Genomic DNA, 20,732 nt, shown 5'->3' with positions numbered 1-20,732 from the left:
TATTTAGATTTAAAACACAAATCAAAACAACGGCACTTCTGAAAGGCAGAGAGTGAGAGAGTGACGTTATGGTACTGACTGCAATTACATGCATGCTCAAAATCTGAGTTATAACACTATTAAAATCACATTAAACAGCAAAATCATGTAATTTCTTTTGGATCATTGTCCCTCTGATCATTCACATCAGATTTTGCGTTTTGCATTTCAAATCATCTTAAAAATCAGATAAAAATGTCGGTGTGCTTGTAAACAAAGCCACTGTTTGAACTCTTTGTCTGAACACAAAGATTTCCAAACTGTGAAATGATTCTAATTCCATGGACTTAGCTGCCTGTTTACAGTCACCATTTTAAGGACTTCCCAATTCAGGTGATTAAATATTTGTTTTTAAATTGTTAACGGCAATGGAAGTGGTGCTATATTTGCTACATTAATACACTGCAATCAAGTAGAACAATTATGATGAACCGAGTCAAAATCTACCTGTATTTCTGCATATGCAACAGCATGTACTGGCCACGTAATGCTCTTGAACTGAAATAGCCTTATACAAGCATCATTACTATTTGGCTTATTCATGTGCCTTTATTTCATTGAAAATTAATCAACTAAACTATAAATGTTAACTGGATACAACTTAATTTCACCCACTAAAAGGTGCCAAAAAAACCAACAAAAAACACACTTAATCACTAAGCAGTCAGTATCTCTTGTGTAGTTATTAGGAATGTAACGATATCCAAATATCTTGGTACACCACAGAGGAGACCCTACCATTAGGCAAACTTAGGTCCCCCAAACCTGGAGGGGCCCCTAAACAATTGCCCTTGCTTTTACCGCTAATGGCCGAGGCCTTGGAGCAATTTGATTTTCTCTCAGTATGACATTAAATGAGAGTGGTTGTCAAATCCATTTTAACTGTCAAAGCATTCACCCCTTTCACATTAGAATGGATTGGTCAGCCTGACCCTGATTTGAACATGATCATAGCATAATCATGATTATATGTAATGGATGTAAACAAAATATAATTGTACTAGCTAAAAAAAACTAAACAAAAAAAAAAAAAAACAAACACTTTCAGCTCTGGCTATCTAGTAGGCTTCCTAACTAATAAGACAAGTTTCCAATCCACCCTAATTTAAATGTGTGCGTGTCTCAAGAACAATGGGGAAAAACAGACAATAAATATTTTCAAAAAATACACACAAAAAACAAACAAACAACAAAACATTATATTGATGGCCCCAAACTCAAGTTTGCCTAGGACCCGCAAATTGTTAACTCCACCACTGGTACTATATTTTCACAATATACATCTCACAGTATGACCTTTATTATGATATTTTGTGGAAACTAACAAAACTCTGACTATGCTACTTTTTCCTCTTAAAATGCCTTGACTAGAATTAATCCAAAGAATTAAGATTTAAAAGTGCTTATAACAACAGTTTCTTCATGAAGTCTGCACTGAAATGGAGCAAAGGATCACGGTCTATGTATTTGTCTCTGTTTTTAACTATTGCTGCACTATAACTATTAATTTAAGTGAAGAATCTTGTAATTCAATATATTGTGATGGTCCATGATATTATCCTGAGAACTTTGATGATACAATATCACGATAATTCAGTTACTGTTACATCCCGTTTTACATCATGTTTTGCTTTGAATCCTGTGCTTCCATATGTTCTTGAGACTGCAAAAAACAAGTGGCATTTGTAACAGTAACAGAATGACTTACTCTTTCTGCTGACTGCGATGTGCCAAAGAAAATAGGGATGAAGGCCAGCCAGATGATGCAGGTGGTGTACATGGTAAATCCAATGGGCTTGGCTTCATTGAAGGTTTCAGGTACTCCTCTGGTTTTGATGGCGTAGACTGTGCAGGTGACCATGAGCAGGATGGAGTAGCCCAGAGAACAGATGAGGGACAGGTCGGAGATGTCACACTTAAGGACCCCCCGTGCAGATAGGGGGTCCTGGGTCCTCTGTTCTCCATAGTCCACCACTGTGTGAGGAGGGTCCACCGCAAACCACACAAACACTCCCAGCAACTGCACCGAGATCAGGGAGAAGGTGATGACGAGCTGGGAGGCAGGCGAGATGAACCTGGGAATGGAATTAGTAAACAAATTACATGTCTAACATTTCAACATGTATATTTATATACCACAGCGGAAAAGAATATGTGTTGTGTCTTGCTCAAGGACATAATGGCAGTGGGCATTGATACTGTTAGGAATCCACTTGACAGCATTAATGCTACTCACTGCTTTGAACCTATATGGGATGTGTTTTCGCTGAAAATACATCATAAAGAACATCCAGATTTGATGTATAAACAATGGTGTAAAAACAACTGGCCATGTCAATATGGTTTGTAAGCATTTACACAAATGCTGTGTTAACATTAAAGCACTCACACAGAGACCAGGACAGGAGCAGCAGCTAAGTACAAACAGAACCAAAGGTGAGTGTGAGTCCAGACCTCTATAAATAATGCAGTAAAATAATGACAAATAATGACACCAGGCCTTAGTAAGCAGCACCCAAAGGTGACTGCCTGTGTACAGGTGAAAAACACAGAACACAGCCCAGGGGCACAGAAGATACCACGACCTATAGTTTATAATAGAGGTCGATGATGGACAGGTGAATACTACATGCCAGAGATTGTCATTGTAAAAAACATTGTCTGACAAAGTCACCATGAGAAGGATGAGATCTAAAGCTGATGTTGTGTGCTCCACATTCAGACAGCAGACAGTTCACAAACACAAACACTGGGATCTTTGTGTAACCAAGGAATCATCAAATCAGTAAACAGACCACTGTCTAAAATGTAACAGTAAGTAAATGTTATGCCATTTGTGACATTCTTTGAAAAAAAAAAAAAAAAAAAAGTAAAATAATAATATGAGCTGAACATTATTTTAGGAGTCAGGGAAGCACCCAGAGGAAATCTGAACATGCATGGGAAGAACATGCAAACTCCACACAGAAAGACCCCTCTGGTTCTAAGCTCAGACTCTTGTTGTGAATTCCATTGTGCCTTGATATATGTCTCATCCTCGGATCTACTCTACTATGAGTTTACCTATTATCTGTTCAAGTAAATGTACTTTTGATTCTTTTTACCTTTCATCCCTTAGAATTATATGGTTCTATTTGCATTCTGTGTACTTCTGAGCTATTGGAGCTTTAAGCTGAAGCACAATGGACTGAAATGAAATATGTTTTTACTCATATAACCCTAAAAAGGCCAAATCCAGCAAAATACTGATACAAGTGTAAGATATTCACAAACATGACGGTATGAATAACTCAACTTTGCCAAAATAGATAAGATAAATTAAATCCAACCTTATAATTCTTATCCAAATTATAAGATATAGTCAGCTCACCTTGGTGCTGTCACAGACTTCTTCCCCTGTTCAAAGATGCGGTGTATCCTGTTGGTTTTGGTGAGGAGCGCTGCGTAGCTGAAACACATCCCCAGTCCCAAAAAAATCCTCCTCAGAGAACACACACTCCACATCCGGCGTGGCGATCATCAAAAACGTGATGGCGTAACACAGGAATATCCCAGTGAGCAGCACGTAGCTCATCTCCCTGCCGGACGCGCGGACTATGGGCGTGTCATTGTAGCGGACAAAAGTGACCATGACGAAGGAGGTGGCGACGATCCCCAACATGGAGATGAACATGGGGATAATGGCCCAGGGGGAGTGCCACTCCAGTTTAATGATGGGGATGGACACACAGCCAGTCCTGTTTACATCAGGCCTCTTCTCATAGGGACACAGCTCACAGGTGAACTCAGACGCCTGGGGTAGAGAGAGGTCAGAGGTCAGAGATAGAGCGCAAAGATATAGAGAAATTGGATTGAAATAGCTAATTAATTGAACTTAATTACCAAATCTCAAATATTTTTTAAGTAATTTCCTGTACAAACAGAATATCCTGTGTGGCCAATTTATAAATCCTGCTAACCCTGTAGTTTAATCCTCACTAAACACGTTCTGAAATGCATGTGATTCATGAATTTTTTCTCAAATGTTCATGCTCCTGGACATGTTTAAATGATCACAACACTAATCTGAATAAGAGCAAAAATATATTCCAAATGTTCAGTCATAGTTAAATACCCCAAAATAAATAAATATTATGCCATTAGTGATCTTTAAGCCATGTCAGAATATTGTTACTTCCTCCCCCATAAGTCTGTAATGTGCATTTTTCATTAGACAACATGTAGTGCAGGCCCAGCATGATGATTTGTATCCAGGGTCCAAAATTTTATGCTACACCATTTACCTAGAATTGTGTTTTGTTTCATTCACACATGTTTGAGTAACGCTGCATTATTAGTCTGTCTGTACATCCACAAAGCTCAAAATGCTGTCTTCCACACTGTGACATCATGAAGCAGTAGTTTTCAAGTTAACAACTACCTTTTTACTGTTAATTCAGCAGAGATTGTGAATTCCAGAGCTGTAATATTCTGGTGTGTGTCTCTTTTCTATCTAATACATTAGGCTTGCTGATTTTAGGAGCTGATTTTTCTACCAATTTTGCCATGGTTTAATTAATTAATATGTACGACAGGGGTAATCAAATAACATACTTCCCCTTAAAACATTTAGATTAGACATTGAAAATGCAGTTATAATGTGTTTAGAAAAGGAGATACTGGTCATTGTAACATAAAAAGTAAAACAGATACACTTTATCTACTTCTACTTCTTCTTCTACTGGTACTCCTACAACTCTACAACTGCCTCTAAACTTGGTGCTTGGGAAAGAGTTTGAACTGATGTTATCGGGATTTGAATGTAATTAGAAGTGAGATAGCAGATCAGACATGACAGATAACTCCTTTAGTCTTGTATAGATCTGGCTAATTCACTCTCTACCACTAAATCCATTAGTCTCTGTTAATTGGCTTACCCCATTTATTCGAGGAGCTTAGGGCCAGAATTGTCCACAGTTTAGCCATACTGTGTTATCTTTCTCATTACAAGTTCCCTACACCTGCTGGAATGTTGCTTTTTCGTCCCAATTTAGTTTATTTTATCTGAACAGTACAGTAAACATGTTTAGGGACATTATCTGTAAAATGACTATTGATTAGGTATAGACTAGGCTGCTGCTGATTCTACTAAAAAACACTCTTATTCTGCAGAGAAGTTTTCTCACTCATGGACTCAGAAACACTGCCTCTGTTATATGTGGAATTTAACCATAGGTAGTTTTATGTTAGTAGACACATATTAAGATATAAAGGTGCACTATGAAACTTTTGAGGTTGTGGCGCAACAACAAATACTTACTAAGGGGTTGGGGAAGTCACCGCTCCAGATCTGACCAGTAAATTGTAGTAGTAATTAGTAGTAAGTAGTAAATTGTAATAGTGTCACCTGCCATAGCATCTCCGTGAAGATAAGCAGGTAGTGAATAGTAAACTCTCCACCAAAAAGGTAATATAGTGCACCTTTAAATGTATTAATATTCATGACAATGCATGTGTGACACTGTGGTAAAAATACATTGATTTAAAGTGCAGTGAGGGACACAGTGAAAACAACGAAAGAAAGTCAGCTTACAATTGGCTGACGTCACTCCAAACTTTGGTTAGATAGATCAAAGCGTGAAATCTAGTTCACTCTCACTTTGCATTGAAAAGCATTGAGGTTTACAACAAATCAGAATATAAAAAATAAAATAAAAATTACAATCTACAGTGCATATTCCTGAGCTTGTAGTTACCTGGAAGTGGTAGCCCTCACAGCGCTCACAGTGCCAGCAGCACGGAGAGCCTTTGACCACTTTCTTCCTCTCACCGGCGCGACATGGCAGACTGCAGACGGACTGAGGCAGAGAGGGGTCTCCTGTGCGCCACCGCAGGGCCTCCAGCTGCAACAAAATATGACTTTAGTAATATAAAAGTTTCTAGTTTGAAGTTTCCCTGTAGGCAGAGAAGTAATCCAGCTGACATAACTTTGAATCTATATTGAACACATTAGATACACTTCAAGGTAACATTTTCTTATACAATATAAAATTACTCTACATTATACAATCAAATTGAGAATAATAAGCATTAAGCATGAATAATTACTTCATAATTATCAAGTAGTTATTAAAACTCTACTTGAGACAACTACTTGAATAAAGCTGCCATTTGTAATTAGACTGGGTGTTGTTCTCACTTCACTTCAGCCATCTGCAGGTGAAAAAAACAAACAAACAAACAAAAAAAAAAGAATAAACGTACAGATCCGATGTAGCTTTAAATCTGCAATATGCAACTTTTCTTGTAAGAGTCCAGGACCTGGTTGTGTCCATGGAGATATGCTAAGGGGATTGCTTTCCTTGGAATGTACCACAATATGGCATTAAACTTACTTAATTTAATTATAGGTGTTTTTTTTTTTTGTTTTTTTTTAATTGGCTTGTTATTTGTCTCCAATGGAAATACATAAATTTAATAACATACTGTGAACAATTTCAGGCAAAGCAACATCTCCATGGTAACAGATCCTCCACCATGACAGTTACAAAATGCACTTTTAAGGTTACGTTTACACTGAAACAAATCACCGTATGAACGTATCACTGTATCAGAAATGATCTGCATCCAGACACATTGTTTCTGTGTCCGAAATCCTTCCTTATCCACACAGCTTTGAGCACATTCGTTTTACAACCACATGGCTAATTTGCATAAACTGAGTGCTCAGAAAACAGCATGCTATTTTGCGCTGATGTGGTTCAGCTTCTGTCTGACTAAAGGACATGACTCAGTGGATATATGTGTTCTTTCTGTGACAGAGGGGTGTTCTGTTGATGGTGAGTCTGTTCTGTGCTTCTGTTGCATTAGAGATGGTTCATGTTAAACTTTTCCGAGATTATACGTCTGCAGGTCATACGCATAGGCCATATATATGAATGGATATATATTCTAGCCTCTTAGCATTTTGGAGGTGAATTACTATACACGGCGCATAGACCTACATCAGCCTATCAGTGTATCAGCATTTTCAGGTGTCCACACAGTGCTGGATCAGATCCATACTCAAATGAATTCGTGGGAGCTGGCGGCACCAGATCGTTCTGTCTCTGGAGCCGCTTTCAATCAGATTAGTGTGGACGAACACTGCATCCACAACGAAAACGACTTGAATATGTACTAGTGTGGATGGGGCCTAAGGGTTTAGGGTTAGAATATTAATTAATTAAGCTTGAATCATTCTTAAACTATTTGTTCAAGTGTTATTTACATATGTCAATGGCACAAGATAACATGTTCTTTTAGGGACAGAGTTATACACAATCGAATAAAGAACAACACAGACAAAATTGTAGCAGTGAAAAACACAAAAACATTCTGCTGTTTTCCTCTGGGTAATATTTGGAATCACATGGACTGGCACACATCTGCTGCACCCCTCATTGGCTCATGTTAACAGTCTTCACACGCGGTTTACTCCACCTGCACAAAGTGTTTCTTGGGGGCGGCCGGGGGGACAATGAACGCTCATGCTTTGATCTCCACAAACCTATCCTCGACTTTGTCCCAGAGCCAGTGATCCGACCAGAATCAGATCAGCCACAAACCAGCCATCTGCATTTCTTTCAGTCAGTCTGCACAGGCATATGCTCTTCCATGTGTGTGCTGTTAGTCTGTTTGGGTTTGTTTGGGCTGGAGTAACAGTAGATCCGCTAGCTCTGTGGGCATGTGTGAATGTGGGCTGTTCTGGTCTTCCTGTGAGTCAGTGTTTTGGTAATACAATTTGTCATTATGCTGTGTCCATTTCCAAGCTGCACTGTTTTTAAAGGGGGAGTTAACAGATAGCACTGGACATATGTTATTGCTTTTTGACAGTCATGCACTGCAAATACTGAACTCTAGAGAAGTTAAAATGACTTGATTTAAGAAAAAGTAATCTTGGTTTGAGTAAATTTCACATGATAAGTACAATTATCTTAGTCTAAATTCATCAGCCAGTTTCACTTTGTGGAAAGCGTCTGACCTCGCTGCATTAGAATTCTGTTGCTCGACAGTAGATGGGTACTTTTTTTTTTAAAATTTAACCAATCGCTGCTATTTGGTTGTGACATATGTAATGTGCCGCTAACAGGGCTAACTGGTATATTAAACTGGTATATAAAGCTTTTCCCATATCCTGTAAGGAAGAAGGACAATAACATCTTTCCCCTTGATAAAATTCACCAAACATTCTCTTTTTGTTCCAGCCTCGATCTCAGGAATCGTTGCCAACACAGAATGTATGTTCGTCTACATCCATCTTGACCGCTTTGTTTACTGTTGGGCTGTACCACAAAAAGGGACCCAGTCATGGCTTCACAGCTCTTCGCTGATTGGCCGGTGCAAGGTCTACAACTTCTGGGGTTCTTGCAAACCATCTACTGTATTCCGATTCCTGACCTAGTCGCTGGAGAGACATGAAATTGAGCGGAGGCACTACATGGTGCCAACCTGGCTAAACTTATCTACCACTGGAACCACTTTTCTTACTTAATATGCATGTTACTTTTTGGTTGGGGGTTTATCACCTGCTTTCTATGGATATGTGCTCTGCCTGGAATGTTCCACAGTATGACTTTAGACAGCTGTATCTTACATTTATTCAATTACAGATGGTTTTCTGCTAAAATATACCAAGACAGACATTCTGATTGTGACCAGGGTTGCCACTTCAGAGATCTGACCTGTAACTTGGCCTGGCTTGATCTCCATGATGATAGAAAGGTTTAATACCATACTGTGAAACATTCCAGACAAACATCTCAAAGCATTTGATGGAACCTCCACCAAAAAAAGTTACACAGTGCATCTTTAAAATAGAAAAACACATTTTGTTTTACAAAAAAGCATTAAAAAAAACAACTCTGCACTTAAAATAAGAAACTAAAAGTACAGCTGCATTTTAAAACAAACTTCATATTGTAAGTTAAATTTTGCAAAATCAATAATTAGCATTTGTGATTAGCATACAGGTCAAGTATAATGGAAATCTTCTAACAACTGAAAGGTGGTTTGCAAGTGTCTGAGATTGTCTATGTGTGGGGAATGTGCTGCACTGAATATTAACAAAGTTTTTAGGTGAATTTGGAGCATTCAGTGCAAACACTGATAACTGCATCTGTCCGTTATAAGTCTATGGAAAAAACATACAACATAGTGTTTGATGCAAACAGTAAATACTAATACTAAATAAACTAATACTAAATACCGAGATATAAGTGTCCTGAGTGTTAATTAACAAAACAAGCATGAATTCATTTTCTATATATTTTTTCTTCTATCACAGCAGGCTATTCTCTCTATCCATCACTTCTTAGACAATTCATATAAAAGCACTTTTTGTTCCATTGTGCTTTTCAGCTGTACAGTCTGCAACCCTCCTTGGCTTCATCCTGCAGTAGAATCATCAGCCTCCTCATCTCCTCCTCCTCTCACTACAATTCTGTATTTGTTTGGGTTTGGGTTTATAAAAAGCTATTCTCTGATCTGTTACGATGTTGTCTCCTCATCACAAACATATCCAGAGTTGTGTTTTGTTTCATTCACACACACATTTAGCACACAAATCTTGCATATTTAAAACACCTTGTGATGTCATGTGGTGATACAGGAAGAGCTCCACTTTATATAATTCACTAGAATCATTTGGAAAATTTCATCTCTGGAATAACCAATCCCTGCTGAATGAACTGTAAAAGTCAGCTGTTAACTTGAAAACTATCGATTCATGACATCACAAGGTGGAACAGAACATTTTGAGCTTTGGAGATGTAGACAGACAAATAGTTAAAGCTCACTAGAGTCAATTTTGTGTAATGCAGTACAGGACCTTTAATGATCCCAGTAGAAACTTGCATAGACATGTAATAAAACCCCGGATCTTTATGTTGTGAGGCAGGAGTAACTGCTATGCCAACACCTTTTTTGAGTTTCACTTTTAGGACATGCAGAAAGAGATCCTATGGACAATATATATCCAAACTCATATTATAATCACTAACGTTACACAGTGCTACATTCTTGTCATTAAGCCGTGTCCTGGAGCTTGGACCATTTGGGACATGAGCCGCACTACAAAAATTGGAGCGGTGCTGTCTTGAACTAGCACGCACTTCCATCTCAACAAAAACTAGTTTAAAGAAGACGCCATCAGGGAGAAAGTGAATGGGGTTTATCCGTGATAGAAAAACAGAGAGGCTTGAAGCGTTCCAGCTGTATTATGGGTTACTCCGCTTGCAGTGAAAAACTAGGCTTCTCCTGCCATGGTGCAAATGAGCCACTAACTTTTCAGGCTAGTTTTGTAATGTTTTATGGAACTTTATTATTTATTCATAGCCCGAGCGGTTCCCACAGACTGCGTACAAACTCTCACACCTTTTTAAATACATTAATTATTCAACACACGGAACTATGGCTATAATGTAAGCCTCTTTTTTTTTCGTAATTACCAAAGTGACAAAACAAAAACAAGCTTCTTTGTTAATTATACAGTTTATTTTGTTTAGGTGAGAGGGAATAACTGTTTGACTGTATATGCGCAAAAAGGGAGAGAGAGCATGCAAAATCTTTACTTCTTTAAAGGGAGATTAAATTAACTACACTGCTCAAATTATTATGCTCTATAACCTTCATATTATCATCATGGGCCTTATCAGTAAGAAGTAAAACAGATAGCTGCACATTACAACACCATTATTATTATCAATTAGAGAAAGACCAATATACCCTTTGGCCTTAAAAGAGTTTTACTTCTATTGGGTATTAACTGCTCATAACATACATAACAACACATAACATATTTCCTTTGCTCTCTGTGCTAAGTCACTCCCCCTTTAGAGCATTACTACAATAAGTTTGCATCTCAATAATAAAACTACTACACATCGCATCGCTATACATATTTGAGTGTTCTGAGGTTACATGAATGACGTACACAGGTGGGTCGCAAGAGATTTTTTTTTTACATTGCCTTGTCACAGTCTGCATGTGGGTCTGCAAGATACAGTTCTGACACATGAGAGAGCTAGTGAGTCAGCAAAGCTTATCTTTTTGTAATTATTTTATCAACTATTTTGTTCTGATATTGCTGGTTCAATTGAATGTTGAAAAGAAAAAGAAATGAGCTACATTTAATATCCAAATAAGTGACTTATGGAGCCCTTTTATTGCTGGTTCAATGATAATCAACAATAGAAAACCCTCATTAATGGTCAAATCCACCTTTATTTTGTGATTTATACATAATGTCTATTGACTTGGGTCGCAAAGCTTTGTGACTTTAAAATATGGATCCCCAGAAAAAAAAAAAAAGTTTGGGAAACACTGCTTTAAAGGGTCATTGCAGTTCATTATGTCAGATTAGTTCAATAAGGTTAAATTGGTTATTCAGCTGACAAGACATCACATGACCAGACAAAACACAAAACATCTCTGGTCTGGAAAAATCATGGTTTAAGAATAAATATGTCCAAGTTTTTGTAATGTTGAGTTAAAAGGACATAGGAATTTTGGACATAGAACCTCATTTTCTAGTTAGCCAGAGAGTTGGACATGTGTGGAGACACTTTTTTTAAATATTCCATCTAGTAGTTGTATTTGCAGTGGTTGCTGGTGCTAGGCTAGTGCATGTCAATGGCCATAGTTAGCCTGCCACTAAAAACAGTTTTACCCACTCCACAAAACACCCAAAGCAAATCTATTATTACACCAGACTGTAAATGTCTATGTTGAAAGAATAATGGTTGAAATAAAACTAACCTTGCATCGCATGAATTGTCGCATGTTGAGGGACTATTTTCTCAGCAGCAGTGGAATTTTACTTTGCCGGTAAGATAAGTGCTAGGTGATATCAGTCCGCCTCTGCCAAACTTTCTATCAGGAAGTACAACTCTCTGCAAGGGCTCAGACTTAAATCCTTCAAATGCAAGGTTGATTTTACTTCTAAAATTATTCTACTGACACAGACATTTACTTTGATGGTCTAGCGTAATAACAGATTTGCTTCGAGTGCTTTGTGGAGTGAGTAAAACTGTTTTTAGTGGCAGACTAACTATGCCCATTGACATGCACTAGCCTAGCACCAGCGACCTCTGCAAATACAAGGACTGGATGGAATATTTAAAAAAGTGTCTCCACACGTTTCCATCACTCTGGCTAACTAAGAAATGAGGTCCTATGTCCAAAATTCCAGACTGTCCCTTTAAAAAGCACAGACAGCTTATCAAGTCCTGCATTTGGCTTGATTAATACTATGTTTTGGTTCAATTCCAGTTTAGTCCCAGTTAAATTCTTACTTTTGTATTTTGTTGTTCCTTCCTGTTTTTGTTAAATGTCCTCAGTAACGTACTCTTTTCTATCTGGGTTAAGTTCCGTTTGCCATTTTAGAAACTCGCTTCTTTAAATCTAACATTAGGGAATGTTCACCCAACCTTAACACCATTACCTCACTTATGACACAATAAAACCCCTGAGCCTTGTTCCTCTAATCAAACCAGTGAGCTAATTTGTCATGGTCGACAGTAGCGGTGCTCGTCCGTGTACGTTTCCATGGCGTTGGTTGTCCATTTGAATCCTTCTCTGTGTTTTGAAAAGGCCATTGCTATTCATTATGTCAAAGTCGTTCAATAAGGTTAATTTGGTCATTGGTTTGGTTATTCTAAGGCGACATTTACACATACCCAGGTATGCTGAGAAACAAATGTTTTCCTCTCTCCGTTTTCCAAAATAACAGTGTGCATCATTTTCAAAAAAGTTTTCATTTACATCAACCCGCATACGCCACACGTCATGTCTACATCAAGCCTATGGGTGGCCTCTGCAGTAGATTCAAACCTGTAGTATTTATTTCATTACAGTTGTGTCCAAGTTACAAGTGTTTGCACCAGAAGAAATGTGTCAGATCATCAGAACAAAAGGTAAACATTGGTTGTACTTTTGGCACGTCAGCTCCTACAAACTCTATTTATCTCACTTTACATTCAAAAACAAAACTGTAGATTTCCAGAATCTCCACTCTGACCGGAGTTTTTAGATAGATTTGTTTTCAGAGGTGAATTTGCTCTGGCGTGTAAAAGATGGGTACTAACAAACGGAAATGTCTCAGTTTTTAAAAAATACCTGTGTACGTGTAAACAGGGCTTAAAATAATAGTTTTTTGAAGAAGTTCAACTGCAGATGATGCTAGAAGAGGCATTCTGGCTGTAAGCGGGGTTGCCTCTTCACAGATCTGACCTGTAACTTGGCCTGGTTTGGTCTCCATGATGATAGAAACGTTTAATACCATACTGTGAAACACTCCAGATAAAGCAACAACCATGGAGAAAAGCGTTTGACTGACCCTCCACTAGAAAAGTGACGCAGTACACCTTTAAATCTCAAACTTAACTTGTATTTCTTGGGAAAATTTTCACCCAACCTAGACACCCTTACTCCAGTTACAATACAGTAAAACCCCTGAGCCTTGTTCCGCTAATCAAACCCATGAGCTAATTTGTCATGGCCGACAGTAGCGGCGCTCGTCCGTGTACGTTTCCATGGCGTTGGTTGTCCATTTGAATCCTTCTCTGTTTCTGCATCATCCACAAAGCGTTTGGTGTCTATTACTCGCCTCATCTGTCACTGCGCCTCACTAATGAAGTCCTGGGTGGATTTATTAGCAGCTCTTCCCAGCACCATCGCACCATTGTTTTGAAGAAGAGAAGCTAAACCTGTTAGCGACTGAGACGGCAACAATGGGGTTTTCTGTTTAGCTGTGCATTAAATTGTGGCGTTTCGTGTATTTTATGTTCTGTTCGGTCCATCTGGGAAAGCTTACCGAAAATGAAAAGTTTGAGAACTGTAAAATAATTATAACTTGAAGGAAAATGTAATAAGTCAGACAGAACCCAGACTTTAAGAGGGGCTGTCAATTCGCTGCCATAACTCATAGTAAAACTAAAATTATAACGCTGACATTTTCAGAAGCTTTACTCAACCACTCAATGATAAATAACTTATAAAAAGGCTTAATGTAAAGGATTTGACAAATTAAAAATAAAAATAGTCATTGTACCTGATGTCAACATTCCTTGGGGGTGTGATGCTAATTTAAGGCTCTGTTCTGTCTGAAGCTCTGTTACTCAAATTAGACTTAATCTGAGCTTTGTTTTAACACAATCTGACCATAAAAAACTGACTTAGTTGGAACTCTAACAGATGAACTAATTTTGTGCTGTTAAACAAGTCCCTCTCAAATACTATTACAGTCACAGGTTAGGTAGCATTAGCCAATAGATTTTCATTTGGTCGCTCTCACCTCCTAAACAGGACCATGAACGCGACTATTGATCACAGGCTTGAGAAAATGTGCTGTTTAAATTACTTTTTTTTTTTTTTTTCTTCAGTCTAAAAATGTCTTGGTAGTTGTTAGTGTTTGTGATAACAGTGTTTAAGTATAACAGGGCTACTCACGGCACTACATTTTCGGTAACGGACAGTGTTGGGAAGGTGACTTTTAAAATGTATTCCCCTACAGATTACAGATTACATACCCCAAAATGTAGTTTGCAACGGAATCCATTAAGTTATTTAAGGTGAGTAACGTAATCTGAATACTTTGGATTACTTGATTTGCTGTAGAGTAGCAAAGACCTGGATGGTTTAGTCCTGGTTTAGAACGGGTTTTAGTCCTGGTTTAGATCTCATTTTAGAACTGTTTTAGACCTGATTTAGATCTAGTTTAGAACTAGTTTAGACCTGGTCTTAGTCCTGATTTAGTCCTGGTTTAGCTCTAGTTTAGATCTAGTTTACACCTGTTTTTTGTCCTGGTTTTAGACCTGGTTTAGACCCGGTTTAGTCCTGTTTTTTTTTTTTTTTTTTGGGGGGGGGGTACAGCCCAAAATGTGAAAAACAGGAAAATACCGCAGTGTAATCTATTTATTTCAACAAAGTAACTGTAATCCAATTACCACTCACTGAAACAGTAACTGTAACTGAATACAGTTACTCATAATTTGTACTCTGATTACGTAACTCCAGTACATGTAATCTGTTACTCCCCAACGCTGGTAATGGAGTAATCTAATTAATTACAGTCACCATCGTTACGACGCCGTTATTGTTACCCGTACAGCAAAATGGCACGTTACATTTGGGTTGAATGCGGCGGCGCAGTGTCAGGCGTCATGCAGCGGACAGACGCACATCATGAGCAGGAGCAGGAAGAGCTCAGGAGAGAGCAGGGCAAACATGATTGGCTAAAACGTTTGGTGGGCAGAGTCTCTGCTCACGCTGCCTTGTTGTTTCTTTCCCGCACACTTCAAGCTAAATGAGACAAACTCAATGGCAACGAGGAGCCAGGGACATTCAAAGGCAGCATTTTCAAACTGGAAATACCCTCACTATTTCTCCCTCATTGAAATAAAGGGCAAGAATGTGCAAGTGTAGACTGTGCCCAGGGGGAAAAAAATAAATAAATAAATTCTCTTCGAGTCTGCCTCAAGTAACTCGGATCCAATCTGAACGTTTCATATCGTCACATGCTAAGGCACCTCTCACTGCGGTTCACCCATCCCCGAGCCCCGGTGCAGTTAGCATACAATATAAGTAATTTGTAATGGTAACTAATTACTTCTTTAGAGTCAAATGCCCAACACTGGTAGTTACTGATAATGCATGCATTGTGTCTCCAATAGAGATACATGTTGAACACCCCCAACGTGATGTGACTGCAAAGTATCAGATAGTTGGTGAAAATGATCGCCACCCTTTTGAAATAAACACAAATAATATGTACATTAATATAGTATTGCTTGAGTCAGGGGTGTCCAAACTTTTTTCATCAAGGGCCACATATCTAAACACAGATGAAGCAGAGGGCTGGTCGAGGGCCTAGACTGATGCTGAATACAGTGAATAATTAAAATATGTAAATGTTTAACACATTAGAATGACCTTTTATTCATGCTAAGATCCTTAAAACCACACACTAAATATTAAATATTAGCTTTATCAAGGTAGATTAAAAAAAAAAAAAAAAAAAGTTAAGTTTTAACTGATGCAAAGTAATTTGGCAAGCTGTAAATTTTTTCAAAGCAATATGTGTTCATGGCAAGCTTGAGGGCCAAGAAAATTTGTTGTTCTGTTTAGGGCCGCCGCATTTGACCCATGGGTCATAGTTTGGACATGCCTGGCTTAAGTGATCACAAATGGCAATGCAGAATAATAATTTCTTAAAGGCAAATCTGAACAGAAAACCTCTTGACTTAAATGTGCGTTGTTGCCTTGTTTACAGCTGCAGAAGTTGTGTTCTCATGGCCTCACAACATTCTAAACAGCATGTAGTTTACATTGAGTTCATTTAGATTTGCAGTAAGGCTTCAAATACTGTGCCATTATTCAATCACAAATGTGTATTGTTTTCATTTGAAATGACTTTGAGTCATGAAATTAATTTGGCAGGTTAGTGGACCCAGACTCAGCCTCTTGTTCGCCTGGCAACCCAGTCCCTTCTGCTTTCCGTTTGAACACATGTGGGTCTGAAACTAGTGCATCAGACAAATATTCAGTTTTAGGATGATAACAGTAGGTCTCTCTCAAATGCAGAAGATATTTCTTCATAAATATTCTCATATCATCCATAATGAAATGCAGTTTATAGCAACTTTGACCTCAGATTAGTGCTTCTCTTTTTGAGTCCTCTGTGTTGTCTATGAAGTATTTTAAAAGCATGTAGAAGTAAGTGAATTGCCTCTTAAACGATGACATTGAAATCTCTAATGTCTTGTTCGAGACCGTGTATTTGGGCCTTGTACTGGGTTTTGTGAGTGTGACAGGGCCTTGAGCGTAGGAGGGGGCTTGTAAAGGGGCCTTGTTTGTACCTTGAGGTGCAGTTTGTTGGTCCAGGAGCCGATGACTCTGTACTCTGCCGTTGACCTGTTGTTGATCTGGTACTGGAAGATGTCGTATCTCCCAGGAGCGTCTCCGTTCTCATTGAAAACCACTGGTGTCCCCGCACTCCCTACAAACACATGTGAAGGGTCAGATGGTTCATTCTGGGTTTTACATGTTATTATCTATATTCCTGTATTGTATTATTGTTTAATACAATTGTGTTTTAGTTGGTATGGTTGAACAAATTTGTGAGATAACCGACTTGGTCACTGATATTAATGATCAAATTCAACATTTGTAAATTAGGGGATTATTTTGGGGTAAATAAACAAGGAACACTCTCTAAAAATAGATTTAAATTGTCAACAGAAATGGTTAAAACTGTGTTGTTTGTGTTGTTTCTTTTCTCAAACTTCTCTGTCCACCTTGTGATCTCATGTGGTAATGCAGGAAGTGCTCCACTGTGTTTTTAAACTCCATATCCTCCTGCCCATTCATTTGTGTCCTCTGTAGTGGACATTGAGTTAACCAGTCTACCTTTTAAGTGTTTAGATATAGAGGAGGGACTAGGTTCCTCTGGTTGTAGCTGCACTATGATGAAATTAAAAGGGAGTGTAAAAACTTTCTGGGGAAACTGTAGAAGCTTGTCAGAGATGTTGGTCATTAAAAAAGTTGTTTTTGTTTGGTTGTCAACTTCACATGGATTTAACTCCAAAATGTCCCTGGTGTCCATTAGAGAGGACATGTTACTAAACTATAAACACAAATAAAATCAATAAAATATAAATGCTAAGGTGTTAATTTACCTCCAAATAGATAGAAAATCACAAAAAAAATATATTGCAATACCCTTTTTTTTCTTCAAGTCCCAGGAGAATATACCTTCACTAAAATCATTTGTATAATTCTACTGAACAAAAGGTAAAAAGTATCTGTTAACTTGAAAACTGCCGCTTCATGACATAACAAGGTGGGACAGAGCATTTTGAGCTCTGAGAGATGCAGACAGACAGATAGTACAGGGTGAGAAACGTGTGAATGAAACAAAACACAACTCCAGATCTGTTTGTGATGAGGTAACAGCATTATAACATGGCTCAAAGCTCGCAAGTGTCTTTTTTGTGTTATATAGGACCTTTAATGTCAGTGCATTAATTCTTAGGATGTCTCCTTAAAATTAGTAAGTGCAAAAATTAACAAATGAGAAACTTAACCAAGGTGAAAGGGTGAGAGACCATGGGGAGAGACACAGATTCGGGATCTCTCCACAGGGCTGACAGATGGGCCAACAGGTGCTGTCGAGGCAAATACATCAAAAATATGCACAAAAGAGAATCATTGAAACGTTACAACTGGCACCGCCCTACACTTTTCAGCAGCCTTGGGCATAACTTGACTTTACAGGAAGAATTAAATTTGGCATCCTGGTTTAGAATACAGTCTAAATTAGAACAGACATTTTATTAACACAAACACTGTTACAAAAAATGGTAACACTTAATGACTACATTTTAATTTATTAAGAATGATTCAGGCTTGGAAATTACTGAATACTCCTGACTCCTTAAAAGTTACTTGGTGACAAAGCCAAGGGTTTATATTACACAATTGTCTGATCTATGTTATTATGTTGTTTCCTCATCAATAACATACCCTGAGTTGTGTTTTGTTTCATCCACACACGTTTAACACATAAATCCTGCATATTTAGGCTGAATTCTTCTCTCAAATGGAAGACACTCTGTTCCACCTTGTAATATCATGCAGTAATGCAGAAAGTAGTCCACTGTATTTTTAAACTCCATGCACCTTTACTAGAATAATTTGTGAGAGTATTGCCAGTCGCTACTAGCCTGATTCATCAGCCGGTTTCACGTCGTAGAAACCGTCTGACCTTGCGGTGTTAAAATTAATTCGCTTGATGGGTACTTTTTTAAATTTAACCAATCGCTGCTATTTGGTCGTGATGTATGCAATGCGCCGCTAACAAGGCTATCTGGTATATTAAGCTTTTCCCAAATCCCATAAGAAGCAGGGCAATAACGTCTTTCCCCTTGATAAAATTCACAGAACATTCTCTTTGTTCTGGGTTTAAATCCTTGATTTAAAAAATACAGCTTCATGACATCTCAAGGTGGAACAGAGCATTTTGAGCTAATAAACCAGGGTTAGTCACACATGTGTGAATGAGACTCTAGGTATGTTTTTGAGATTACAGCAATGTAACATGGCTAAAAGCTCATAAGAATCCATTTTGTGTAATTTAAGGCTAATTAAGGTGAAGTTATTATGTGGTCTCCTGTAAATACAAGAATAAACTTCTTACACTGGAGTTCTGTTCTTTCGGACCCAAAGTACAAAACCCCGAATACTGGCTATGAAAACTGACAAAGCCACTTCGTTTAAAAGCCAAACATAACAGAAAATCTGCTCTTAGATGACTTGGAGACCTCTTTATTACTGGGACTACGGTAGCAACAATCTGATTTGGTGCAATTACCAAATAGCAGAGGTTGCAGTTTTGAGGGTAATACTATTTCCACTACAAACAACAAAACATCCTGTGTATAGGGGAAAAGTCACTGAAGTTCAAACCCTTACAAACCATTGTGAAAAAGCATGGCTCTTTATATTTCAGACTTCTCCAAGACATAAATCACAATACTTTTCATAAATCCATCCAATTTCATCTAAATTAGACTTTTTTTTTTACAAACTTGCCGTCCTAATTTACATTGAAGCATAAATCTTCTTTTACGCTTGTCTTATTTAAAGTTGCACTGTGTAACTTGTCTGATTTCGGGTCTGCCGCCTTCTTGTCTCCATAGAAATGATTGATCTCTCTTAGTTGTTCCATTGTATTACATTATCCAGAATCAATAACAAGTGTTTTTATTGTTAAAATCAAAGTTAGATAAGTTAATAATCCGTGTATCATTTGTTCATTAGTTTTTCAATATAAAACCAAAAATAAGAAAATGAAAAAAAACAACAATTTTCTTCATTATTTGTCTCCAAAACCAAAATGAAAAAAACAGGTAACGATCTGTTTTTTCAGTTTTCGATTTTGTGTTTAAATGAATAATGAAGAAAACAGGTAATGGTTATTTCTCATTTCTGTGAAAAACTGCGATGATGAACTGATCCAGGACTGAACCAGGACTAAACCAGGACTAAACCATGACTAAATCAGAACTGAACCAGGACTAAACTGGTCTCAGTCCTGGTCTTGGTCCATTTGTCAGTCTCAGTCTCATTTCTGGTCTCAATCCCGGTCTCAGTCCCGGTCTGGTCCCGGTCTGGTCCCGGTTTGGTCCCGGTCTGGTCTCGGTCTGCTCCCGGTCTCAGTCCCCATCTCAGTCCTGGTCTTACTTCTGGTCTGGTCCCGGTCTCAGTCCTGGTCTCAGTCCCTGGTCCTGGTCTGGCCCGGGTCTCAGTCCTGGTTTAGTCCTGGTTTAGTCTGGCATTGCAGTTTAAGTCACGGAAACGGGAAATGACCATTATCCGTTTTTTTCCATTATTCACTTAAACAAGAAATCAAAAACTGAAAAAAATAAATAAATAAATACATTTAAAAAATCATTATCTGTTTTTCTTTTTTTTTTTTTTTCTTTTTTGTTTTGGAGACAAATAAAGAAGAAAAAAAAACGTATTTTTGGTTTTACTTTGAAAAAGAAATGAATGAACGAATAGATTGTCACATGGATCTCTGAGAATAACAGGTGTCAGGCCTTTACCAGAAAACGTACGCAATGCACCTTTAAAACAACTGACTGGCTTCTGATAAATTACAGTGCAAAACATGA

The 20,732-nt window shown here is 38.0% G+C and overlaps 1 protein-coding gene across 1 annotated transcript in view; it reads right to left on the bottom strand.

Annotated features, from left to right (window-relative positions):
* LOC110161404 (metabotropic glutamate receptor 8-like) overlaps positions 1-20,732 on the bottom strand; it is a 281,793-nt gene that overhangs the window by 54,571 nt on the left and 206,490 nt on the right. Inside the window, 5 exon segments of the mRNA XM_055154099.1 lie at positions 1,748-2,114; positions 3,410-3,537; positions 3,539-3,832; positions 5,775-5,921; positions 16,914-17,053. Coding sequence (XP_055010074.1) covers positions 1,748-2,114; positions 3,410-3,537; positions 3,539-3,832; positions 5,775-5,921; positions 16,914-17,053 — 1,076 coding nt within the window.

The sequence above is a fragment of the Boleophthalmus pectinirostris genome, unplaced genomic scaffold (genome assembly GCF_026225935.1).
Source record: "Boleophthalmus pectinirostris isolate CB_2022bp ecotype Guang Dong unplaced genomic scaffold, ASM2622593v1 HiC_scaffold_18, whole genome shotgun sequence".
In the NCBI taxonomy this organism is placed as follows: Eukaryota; Metazoa; Chordata; class Actinopteri; order Gobiiformes; family Gobiidae; genus Boleophthalmus; species Boleophthalmus pectinirostris.
Note: the sequence above shows the minus strand (reverse complement) of the source record. Positions and strands in the feature narration are given on the sequence as shown.